At 39.8% G+C, this 12,584-nt stretch overlaps 1 protein-coding gene across 1 annotated transcript in view; it reads right to left on the bottom strand.

Annotated features, from left to right (window-relative positions):
• NTRK2 (neurotrophic receptor tyrosine kinase 2) overlaps positions 1-12,584 on the bottom strand; it is a 189,340-nt gene that overhangs the window by 170,665 nt on the left and 6,091 nt on the right. Inside the window, exons 3-4 of the mRNA XM_009273172.2 lie at positions 10,327-10,395; positions 6,407-6,561 (exon numbers count right to left, since the gene is read on the bottom strand). Coding sequence (XP_009271447.1) covers positions 6,407-6,521 — 115 coding nt within the window. The 5' untranslated portion in view covers positions 6,522-6,561; positions 10,327-10,395. The remainder of the gene's footprint in view (positions 1-6,406; positions 6,562-10,326; positions 10,396-12,584) is intronic.

The following is a 12,584-nucleotide window of genomic DNA, read 5'->3' on the forward strand; positions in this document are numbered from 1 at the left end:
CTTTTTTTTTTTAATATTAAAAAAAAAAAAAGGAGCAGCTCTTGTTATGCCCTTTTGAAAGGAAAAGCACAAATTCCTACCGTTGGGAGAGACTGAGTCCAAAAGTAGAGGGCTCCTTGCCAAAGCCCTGAGGAGAATCATTCAGACCAGAGTTTAGGACTTTCCCATGCCTTCAGCATTTCCTAATGAGCAGTTGGAAGGCATATGCACACTAAACAAGCTCTTTTCGGACCTCTTCTTGCTACATGTGCTTGCTGCTTTCAGCATACCTTCTTAGAAGTCCAACTCTCATTTTCTTACCACGCCAGATCTGACATTCACAACACCCACCTCGTTAGTCTATGGAGGAACGTCTTCCTGTTGGGAAGCAGAATGAGTGATGTGGCAGCTCACTGAGCCACCCAAATATTTTAAAATACTGAAAGAAATCTGCCTCCAATCATGACACGCCTGATTGTCACATTCAGCTGGGAACCTTTACAGAAAATAATTAAACAAGTACAGCCTCTACCGGAAGATGATGAGGCTTTAAAGTATGCTTTTCCAGAGCCAATACACCCTTACTTTGCCTTTAAACACTCCATCGCTCTCTGCTTAACTGATATTATCACTAGAAGCAAACTTCTGTAAGTAGAGCCAGCGTGTGCTGCAGCAAAGACCACAAAACTTGCTAACTCATCTTCACGATTACAGCAACAAACCCAATCTCTGCAGAACTGTCATCCCATCCAGGGCTTCAAAGGCTGTCATGAACACCATGCAGGCAAAAACCACCAACAGCCATGCACCAGCACAAATTCACTTGGACAGCAAGCTGTCTTCTGCAGTCAACCTGTACAGAAGCTTTGAAGGTTGCTGCTGACATTTCACACCAGATGAAGGGCTTATGTTTCCAAGGTTTACATCAGCTCCTTAACTTCTGCCCAGGACCTTTCTCTTAAGGTCCTTAGGCCTGACCTGGGTTCTAGTAGGAAGGTGCTGAATAAGAAAGGATCTTGCAGCACGTGAATCGTTTAATTGACCTCATCCCCAGTATTAATATCAACAGTTTGTCTGCAAGAATTTTCAGACTGTACGTTTCTATAGAGGCTATCAACCCCATCAACAGTTCCCTTGCTAGCAGTCTCCTGAAGGTACCCAGCCATGTTTTCTCTTAAATTCCCTGAATGGTTAAGGAAATTAAATTACATCTGGAGAAATTGTTTTTAACTGGTATTTAAGCTTCAGTTTATCCACAACAACTTTCAAAAGAAAACCAAACACATTCAGTGCAGTTCGGCTGAATACAGCAGCCACAAGCCTAACAGATGAACCAAGAGCTAAACAGCCTTTGTAATGCAAGTTAATGAGGCCTAAACCAGCTTATGCAAACCTCTAACAAATGGCTTCTTATTCACTAAGTGCATGTAATGCAGTTGCAATTCCTGTATCTTTATCTGGGGAATTTCATGTGTGTCCAGAAAATACTGAAAATAACGCCAACCTGTTCAAATATCGCACCATGATAAACGTGATCCTGAAACAGGAACATTTTCAGAGAACTACATAAACGACTAAAATGATGGGTTTCACTCTTGATACCAAGTATACGGCTGAAGGGATGCCTTCATGAAATGTCTCCACTTTTAAAGTGAAAAAAGTACTTTCTTTAGACTTCAGAATACAGCTATTTAGTCATCCGTCTTCACCTAGTTACATCGTAAGAGCTAAGAAAGAATACCGCCAGCCAACAGTCAGATAGCTGTTCTCCCTCAGTAGATCAGTGCTCCACGCTTATGCAAATGCGTCAAGTCAGGCATAGGGAGTACCTCTGCAAACCTGCACAATGCACTGAGTTCAGGAACAATACTTGAGTGATCAAGACACATTTCCTTCCCCTAGATAGTGCCTTACTTCTTTCTATTTCTAACCTGCTTTGTATTCTTTCTAACCTTGCTTCATTCCAGTTAAAGCAGAAATTGAATCAGAATTACAAAACAAAATTCTGCTTTTTTTTTTAAATATGAGACATTCATGTATATCACATACACTCAGCTATGATCATTCACAAGCCCTGATTTACGTATCATATGTCTAGACATCTGTATGAAAGTTACTGGTTGCTTCATGGACAGATAAAAGTCTGCATGCTCACAAGGACGTTATGCACATGTTTTTGAAAATGAGATTCCTGTTGCCTTTTCAAACATCCAGAAATTACTAGTTATTTTCACTTAAAAGCTGAAATAATGAAAATTGTTTTAATTAAGTTTGGAAAATTCTAACTCAACTTTGGAGCAACAGTGAAACCCCATTACTGTCAAAACTCTCATAAAAAACATTTTTCATGCAGCCCATGAACACAGATAAGAATTAAAACTCTTACAGAGAAAATAAGAACAGTTTGCCACCATACATCATGCATAACATCTAGTTCTTGAGCCAAAATAAACAACACAGACTAGAGAACCCATGAATATTCTGAAAGGTAAACACGGAGAATGTTTAAGGCTTTTTTTAAACACACTTCATTCTGCCTGTAATGTTCTCCTTCTGATAGTCTTATCTGTGAAGTCTGGCTGATAATGGAAAGAAATGTCAACACCCACTGGATTATGCCCTTGCTTGTGGTTTTAGACTGCTTGTACTGTGATTGCCTAACATCTAATGCTTATTTTATTGACTCACTAATACGACAGATCTTTTCTGTCAATTCAAAGAAATAAACACGTCAATCCTTCAGTTTGCCTTTTTACCCCCTTAGAATTTATAACCACCTGCCTCCAGTCTGATATTACCATTTACTTATTTACCTCTAGGACAAAAATCTATCACGAGAAAGAGGCTGAAATGAAGCCAGGTCCAGTCCAGTCCATTTGTAGTCATCTCAACAATTGCCTCTAAACATTCATGGCTTTCCCAACGGAGCAAGAAATGGGCAACCTGTCTCCTTAGGTTGTAATTCTACATTACGACGATTTCTAAAATTTTGTCAGTCATACACAAGAAGCAGCACTAAGAGCAATACCATGGTACTTCATGCGGAAGGGGCGAGACAGACAAAAAATGTTAGAATTCATAAAATCCCATAGTTCTCAGATCAGACAACATTTCCACTGACTGGCTGCATATGTAAACCAACATTCAGTCTGAACATATGTTTGTTGTATGTACAATTAGTACATGAGACTAATTTGCTACTTTGTTCAGTAGACCTCAGCTAGCATGCATGACCAATGACAAGAAAGAAGACATCCGCAGAAACAATATATGATAAATAAGCATACAAAGCTGGGACAGTAAGCAAAACTGAAAGCCAGATCAAGCACCACACCAGCACATATAAAACAATCTGATTAACTAAATTGCCCAGAGAAGGCAAAATGCCATTACCAGACTGAGATCCAGAGCAACAAAAAATCTACACGGGACTGCAGAGACAGCCGTAGAAGCCAGGCCTCTCCCCAAAATACCACAAGAAACAAAGACTTCTTTCAGTATCAGTGAGTTCAACGACAACAGCTGAGTAATTGAATGCCTACCACAGGGAGCAACCAACACCTTAATAACCAGTCCCAAAGACATGGTCTTGCCTCCTTGGCATTCAGTGAGATCCAGGTGATCTGCAGACTGATGGACTTTTGAGTGACCTTACCCCAGGCATAGGACACGCCTCGCTTCCAAGGACTTAATACACCATTGGCTATCGCTGCCAGAGCTTACAGAAGTAGTAGTAAGAACAAAGTGTTTACTTATTTAATTCTCTTTCTTGATTTTCTAATGCTATTTATCGGGTGGAAACAAAATAAAGAGGATGGCCTTGGTGGTGATGCTGTCCATGTTGTACAGACAACCAGCAAATGCTGTGAAAATGGCAAAACTAAACACCACCATTCCTCTACACAGAAGGCTCTACTAACACTATTGTGGTAGATGCAACTTGAAAACCTTTGACATAGTAATTAAGTGTGAATTTAAAACTTAAAAGAATCTGACAATTTTCATCATACATAAATACATTTCAAATGCAGTTGAATAACAATTCTGTAAACATCGTAACAACTGATTGACACTTTTAATATTGCAGCTGGAAGGGATCTTCTGCATAGTGAGTATACCTGACTTTAAACCTCAAGAAAAGAAATCACAAAGCTGATGGCATCTAAATTGCAACCAGCCTTTAATCAGCACATTAATGAACACTTCCACCATATAAACAATAAGTAAAGTACCACAGAACTTTGCTAATTTTCACATCAATTATCTACAAACCAAAGCCTTATGATCAAGAAACCACAGTGGCCTCTTCCAACTTCCCAGCAAGAGATTTATTAACAGCACACAGTAGCGACACGTCCTATTACCAAGACATTTACCACATATTGTACAGGCCACTTACTATAATATTATGAAGTAATTAATAACACCCGCACACAAAGAAGAGAGCATGTTTGCTTAGTTTCTAAATCAAAAAAAATTAACGAACCAGAGAGATGGGATGATACCATTTCATTAGCAGAGAAAATTAGAATATATTTTATTAATAAAATTCAAAGACCTGCACGTCCAAAAATTTCTCTTGACATCAAAAGGAGCTAAAAAGGTCACGCAGTTCACAGGAAAAAAAGTTCACGTGTCAAAAGCTGAATTCTTCTACTTCAGTTCTACCTATTAGCCTCTCAGAAAATTCTGGAAATTAAATAAACCAGCTTCATCAGTGGGTTTTTTTGAAATTAAGTCTTGTCGTTTTAAACACAGGAAAAAAGCAAGAGCCACGCATTGGATCTTTCAGGTATCTTCCAGAACACAGCCCATGCTCACCAAGATGGTCATTCCTCTTTACCTGGAATTCTCTATTCTGTGCCGAGGAAAAGGCTGTGTCATCATCTTTATTAAAAACTTATGTCCTACATTGGTTCATTTTGAAAAACATAAATTAAGGGGAAAGACCCACTAAAAGAGAAGAAAAACAAAAAGGAAAAAAACCAAGTATGTAAAGTTTAGTCATATTTGGACCCTGTAAACTAACATAAATAATTTGCAGGCATGTGCTAACATCCACACAGATCTTCAGCAAAATGCACGTTTCCCATATGCAAATTCCACAAACTGCAAATTCCAATTTGAATGTCATATATACTCACGTTTCCTCCTCCTCTTCCTCCTTTAGTTGGAAGTACCACCTTCCCTTGTCATGGCAAGTATTTTAGTCAAGATTTTTTTTTTTTTGATCGCACCAGACACTAGCATCATTTTTGTCGTGAATACAGTACCACGACTGGTCCCAGCAGGAAGCTGGGCACAAGACCAACAGCATGATACATGGCCATAAAATGCATTACTGCCATTAAACACCGCACATGTTGGGTCCGCAGCAGCTCCCCTCCACGGCTGTTCCTCGCTGGCAGCTGCTATCAGAGGGTGTCACACCCTCCATAGAGGCAGTGGAGAAAAGGACACTCAATGAGCAAAGGTGGAAGGAGAAAAGGTATCATTTTTGTGTTCCTCCTGCTATTCACCTTCACTTACAGCTTTCCCAGTCCAAATCAGCCCTCCATGAGGATAACCCCGCTCCCTTTCCTTCTTGCCTGCCTGCTGCTGGGCACCCCAGATCCCCACTCTGCAAAGCAAACTCCAGACTCCAGCAGGTCTCATGTCGTGCCAGAAACACCCGGCCTCTGCTCCTCATACATAGAGGAGGAGAAATCTCTTCAACTAGTGGGTGAAACCTTTCACCAGCTGTCCCAGGACCATATACAGGCAGCAAAGTTGTATACAAAAAAAGCCTTATTGTTTCGTCATTTTTCCACTATCTCCAGATCCGTATAAGCTAACTGAAAACAGTATGCTGCAAAATGCTACAGACCTAAGTTTGTTATGACTCTTTTGCATAGCCTTTACAAGTGAACTCAGTCGAGTTTTATCTGTGTGAAGAACAGAGCTATTGCTAATTTGTCTCTACTAGCAGGCAGTTGTTCTGAATTTTCTTTCTATGGTCCCAGCACTAGAGTTTGTATTTTTGAAGGAAAATAAAGACTTCACTAACCATAAATACCTGAAAAAAAATTCAAGGAGGTAAAATTTTGTGTCTGTTGAGCTTGGAAGCACTAGTATTTAGTTTAACAAAGGCACATGCATTTTATATAATTCTTGTGTGTTATCTATAATTGGTGTTCTGTTTTTCTGCACTTGAACAATGGTACATTCTTAAAGGATCAAGCTAAAAAAAAACCTTTACGTGAAGCTCCCAGAATTATTCCATGTGGGGTGAAAGACCACTGAGTGGTTAATATCTCCACTGAAACCTTTTCCTTTAGCAGTGCATTTGTCATCCTGATAGGTATCTTGCAAAAACACGTTTGTTTTTGTCACAATGTCACAAATGTCACAACAATTTAACAGTAATTTTACGTTAAAAGAGTATTACCGCAGTTCGGGACCTTCATATCCAGCAAGGCTGTCCTCTTATTGTTGTCATCTATGCAATATAAATCCTGAGTTTCTGTGTAAAACTTGGTCTCTTGAAATTTCTTGATCCACATAATTTCACAGGAACACTTGAATGGATTGTCCACCAATATCCTATAGCAAAAAAACCAATTTAGTTAGAATGCAGAATGTGTCATGCATGTAGAAAAAAATGGGGGGCAGGGGGACTCCAAGCACTCAGTTGGGTGAAAGTAGAAGTTCAACCCTTTAGTTAAGAAGGATAAGGAAAGCAACCTTAGTAATCTCAGTGCAATGCAAGCTGCAAGTGGATAACGGTTTCCATGTAGAGAATGAAGCTCTCTTTGCACCAAGAATCCAGACTGTCATAGATCAGAGAGATCACACAGGGGGCTCAACTACTATCTCCAATTCACCAGTGTAAATCATGAGCACATGGAGAACTAGGCTTTTCATCAAGCTCCATTCCATTTCATAACAGTCATGCAGAGATCAGAATTCCTCTCTTCTACACTTGACTCTCTGCTTAACTAACGCAGAAAGATCATGCCAGAAATGGTTTACTGCTGTGAGGTGGTAAATCCTTTATAGAGTCAAACAGTCATGGATTATAGGCAAGCTCTAAAAAACTCTGATCATAAAAAAGGATTTTACCTAACCTTCAAAATTCACCCACTACAACACTCTAGAAAATTTCACAGTAAAACCCTAGGTAATGTCATGAAGAAACACTAACTGAAAAAATGGCCCTGAAACAGAAATGTATCATCTAGCTATACGGTATGCTGCACGGAATTTAAACCACAGGTTAGCAAACTTACCAAATTCTAGTTTTAAAATTTAATAAAACTACACAACAATGTAATGCAATAACACCCAAGTAAAATATGAACAGAAACATCCCAATATCTATGTAAGAAGTGACCCAGTGTTACTTTTTCTCCTACAGGCATAGCTGAGATCCAATAAAGCATGTGCAAGTGACTGTTTAAAGCAAGTCATTACAAGGAGAACAATTGTTCTTAACAAAATTTCACAGGTATTTTCGATGTACAGAAACCAAATTCAAGTTGCTCACAGAATCTATGCTCATAAATGCCTCCTGAGGACATGAAGTGTGCAAATCATGAAAAACTCAGCTTATCAGAGCTGTAACCTGTTCCCTCAAAAGCCATCTGCAGTTCTTTGAGGATTAACAGCTGCAGGGATCATTCTCGCAAGTCTCTGAAGGAGAAATTTGTATTCACAGAAGTCATCTGCTGGGCTTTAACACCACCACAGCATGGACAAGAATTGCTTGTGCAAGACAGAGTATGAACATTAGGATCCCTTGGGTCAAAACCTACAACATGCATTTTCAAAACAGCAAGATTTACTTCCCATCTTCTGTTTCATCATACAACTTCCCTGTAAAAGAGAAATTCCCCTTGGCCAGTGGTTGAGCAGTCCTTTTTTTCCACTGTTTTATTTTATGTTAAACCCACCAAGGGAGTTAGGCACATCATAGGCAGGATGCTGGATACAGGCATGATGGCCTTCCACATACACTTGTGTGAAAAAAAATATCACCCAGTAAAAGCAAATTATGTGTCTTTATCTTGTTTGCTCTAATTTTACAGCTGCAGATACAGTTTGTTCTAAAAGAAGAAGCCTTTCAAAGCAGCATCTCCTTCTCTACAATACCTGGTAAATATGTCCTACTTCACCCTATCCTGAACTTTTCATCCCTTTATGTTTTGATTTACAAGAATGCCAACAACAGGACACTTGTTTGTCAGATTTAGAGGAAGCTCCTCAAAAGCTATTTATGGCATCATTCTCCTCTCAGATTCCCCTTCCAATATTCTTCTTTCTCTACTCTTTCTGATTTTCCATCTATGTATTAGCCACTTATCAACAGAATTGTTCAACTGATACTAATTTTATCACTGTTTTTCCTCCCTTCAGGCTCTGCTTTTTTCCCCCCACTTTCTTTCCCTCACTTCCCCCTTATCTGTTTATCTCACTTCATTGCAATCTGTTTGCATACCTTTAGTTCTTCTATCCCTACACTCCAACTCTTTCCCAAGCCTGCAACACTCTACCTCAATTTTGTATCCTCTCTCTCTCTCTCACCTTGCCCCCCATCACACGTAGCCTCCACACCTCAAATACTACTCAGTTTAACCTTCACACCATCCATTTTTCCCATCTCTGGCTCACTCCCAGTACCCTTCCCCTGCTTCTACTACCATGATGCTGAATGGCCACTGTTTAACTCTGGTATTAACAGCACAAATATATTCACTCCTAATTCACATCAGCCAGTTGTTTTGCCTCTAAGTGCTATTCCCTAGCTCATTAAACTTCATTTCCGTAATTCCTGTCACATATTTGTAACATTTGATTCTCTCACCCTCTGTCCCAAATCTTTTTTTACTTCTTTCTGCCCAGGAGCAAACCAACTTCTTCAGAAAGACCAGCAATATTGATGTTGTTCTCCTTCAAAATCTTTGTAAGCACTCACTCCACCCACAGCCTAAAAGAAGCTGTTCACCTGAGATGGAGAGATTCAAGAGTGGCTTGATTTGCGCTTTGGAATAAACCTGTTACTGGCAGCAGACAAACTCCAAGAAACTGGGAGCAGAGTATGCCTTCAAAATTGCAATAATTTCCTTTTTTGTATGCTTCCTAAGCTACAGCATACCCACTCTTACATTTCTGCAATCCAGGGAGAGGGGCAAAGATGACTCCATTTCTCCACTAACTGCTTAGAAAAATTAGGAGAAGCCCAAGTTTCACACTGTGCGCTGGTTTGAGTCCTGTATCTATTTTTTTGAGGCCATGTCAACTTCAAAACATAGAACCTACAGCCAAGTACACACTAACAATGGCTTTTTGGCAGGGACTAGATACAGCACATGAAGAAACAGGGACTTCAGAACCAACAGACCTAGCAGGGCATACAACAATGGGAGTGCTCTGCAACTAGCTAGTCTCTCCATCAGAGTGCTCGGAGACCACCAAGTTATGAAAGAAAACTCCAGTAAGCAATGATCCCTGGCCTGTAAAGAAAGTGATTATACCAATGATCAACAAAACATACCCAAGGGGCATAATCTCTTTTTGTGGCACTGGGATTTGCTCATTTCATTTCTCACACACTGAAGTTCACCTCAGAAGAGGTCGAGGATTGCATGGCTGGTGTTGCAATTCTTGGACTGGCATTTTGGACAACTTCTGACTCTGCTCTGAGCTCCGGGAGAGCAATCTCCCTCTCCTCTGCAGCCCCAGCCCTCCCAAAGCTCCTGCAGGCTCTCTGCAGTCCCATGTATTAGCAAAGAATGCACAAGATGACCAAAATTTTGGAATGTATACCAATACAGAAATTCTGCTTGATGGAACAGAGGATAAAAATGTAATATTGAAACAATCAACAAATATATGTTTACCAGTACTTCATCACCAAATGATTATATAAAGCATAATGCAACTCAAAGAATTTGAGAAAATAAAAATATTCTTTAATAGCCAACCATAAGCATAGCAGCTGTGAGGCCAATATAAGAATATGAGGGAGAGGCTTCATCTGAAGATCTGTAGAAGGCTGTACTTTCGCTAGCTCAAATATTTAATACAAACATCGGTAGTTTTTTGTGAAGTAATCTCACAATAAAATGTTTTAAAGCTGAAGGGAAGAGGCTATTTTTACCTCTACATTGTTTTAAAAGATACATGTGACCTTCCTGAAGCCCTGGAATGAAAATCTCTCTGTATTTAAGTGTCCAGCATTGCTGCTTTCTTTGGCAGAATTTCATTCCTAATCATTGATGGACCTCTACCTTCAACAGAACAAACTTCAAAGTCTTGTTCTTCCATTCCAGCCAAAAATAAACTTTATTTTAAGAAAAGACAACTTACAGATCAGACAAACCCAGATGGCGAAAAGGCTTCTTGGACAAACTTGAGAGCTTGTTTCTGGATAAATTGCTATGGGAAAAGAGAAAGATTGCATTAATTAGAATTGCTTCTTCTTATACCGAAAATACAGGTTTTGTCTCTTAAAAAAAAATTAATAACTCAAACCAGCTCTAAAAAGCCCTTATTCCTTTGACTTCAGTTGTAAAGAAATGGTGCTCAGTCTCATTTATGGTTTGATGCGTTTCAAGGGTTTGCATCCAGTCTGCATCTAAAGTCAATTACATTCAAAATCAAACTCAGCAGGGGTCAATATTTTCACTTTTAGCACTTCTGTTCATTGCAGAAAAGCAGCAGATTTAATTGTGTTTCAAAAGTATTTTGTGAAGTCCAGGTGTTAATTACATGCTCAATTTATTCATAAGTGAAATGGGTGTATCCCTTTCTTTGATGCTGCACCAAACTCTATACTCACATAAGCCCTCCTCACATGCCAGCACACATCCACATCAGAGCCTTTTAGTTATTCTTTTCAAATTGCATGTACAATATGCACCCACATGGAAGATCAAAAGGAAAACTGTAAAATGCCTATATTGGGCTTTTTTATGTCAATTAAGCATTCACGGTTTCCAGCGGTAATTAAGTGAAAGGTCCTCTCCCATTATGCAAAGCAAAGTAATGTTCATCTGAATCAGCAATACTCCTCCCCTCCCAGGCTTACCAAATTGCTTTCTCCACCCCAAAGCAAAATAATGCTGTTTTTCTACAGTCTTATCAGTCCACCAATTAAAGATAGTGAGAGCAGTAAACTGTGTAACTGCCAGCAGTACAGTGCAGATCAGTGTTGTGAGCCAAAATACCACAAGTTTCATGTGGTATTATAAAGGCGCCATAGGGGCTCCATAGTTAAAGTTACATTATATTTAAAACCAGCGATTAAACCTCTTTGCTTTTCCCTGACTAAGGAACACTGTTTACTTCTCAAACTTTCAGTCCTTGATCTCCGAGTACAAGACAATTTTCAGAGAAATTACAAGTTGGATCTTCTACAAACTTTAGAACAGAATCTTTAAGAGATTTTATTTACTATATTTCCTCGTTGATTCCTTCTGACAAATAACAGCCTGAAGTTTACAAATTGACTAGTCCTAATGTGTGAGAACAAAACAGATGAGCTATTTCAGTAGTCAGGTGAACTGGACCGCCCTATGGCAGATGCTGGTGGAAACATCTCACGGACCCTGAACGGATGTATCAAAATTAAGGTACAATTTGCACGTAGGTCAGAAGTCGTGTTTAAGTAAAAACTGCCACTATGATTTTTTCCCTAATATGTATAAGCCAGACCCCATCCCTCCACGGGCAACTCTTCACTCACCATGCAGGAGAACCCCTCCAGTTCTGACACTGCTGAGCAGCACATGCGGATGCCCCTGTGGTATTACCAAACGAGTCATGCATCTGCTTCTCTTACCTGCACAGCAACTAAATCCTACCTTTCCCAAAAGACAACCAGATATACAGTGGGCTTTACCTGCAGACAGGTGCCCACGCCACTCACTATTCTAGTGGGAGGCAACATACTCCAGGTCGTGTGATGACCAGGTTTGACTCTTGGTTTCCACACAGCAGAGGACCCTGCTCTTCCGTATCAGAAGGACTCCCTAACCATCAGACCCCAGGGAAATCTCTGCCCAGCTGAAGCCATTCAATTTTGTGTGATCTTCCCTGGCACCCTAACGGGAGAGCCAGGCTCAAGCTCCAATTCCAGACCAAGGCCAATCAAAGGGGATTTGAAACCCTCTACCACCAACACCTTCTAAATACTCAAGTATCACAGTACAAATCTGAAAATGGGCCCCAAACATCTTACGTAAGAGCCCCAGCCATCCTCTGAGATAGCATTTCTCCCTTTTTTCTTTTAAGAAAATAACACCTTAAAAATAAAATTTTCAAGAATAACTTAAAAACATAAAAACTGACTCTGGGAGAGAGTTTGCTGTTAGTAACCCAGCACGGACATAACAGCCTACCTACTTGTCATGGTTTAACCTCAGTTGGCAACTGAGCACCACACAGCCGCTCGCTCACTCTCCACCCCCACCCCCCCGGGTGGGATGGGGGAGAAAATCAGAAGAGTAAAAGTGAGAAAACTCATGGGTTGAGATAAAAACAGCTTAATAATTGAAATAAAATAAAATCCTAATAATAAGAATAAGAATAATAATAAGAAGAATATACAAAGCAAGTGATGCACA

This window comes from Aptenodytes forsteri, unplaced genomic scaffold, assembly GCF_000699145.1.
Source record: "Aptenodytes forsteri isolate BGI_AS27 unplaced genomic scaffold, ASM69914v1 Scaffold154, whole genome shotgun sequence".
Classification (NCBI taxonomy): domain Eukaryota; kingdom Metazoa; phylum Chordata; class Aves; order Sphenisciformes; family Spheniscidae; genus Aptenodytes; species Aptenodytes forsteri.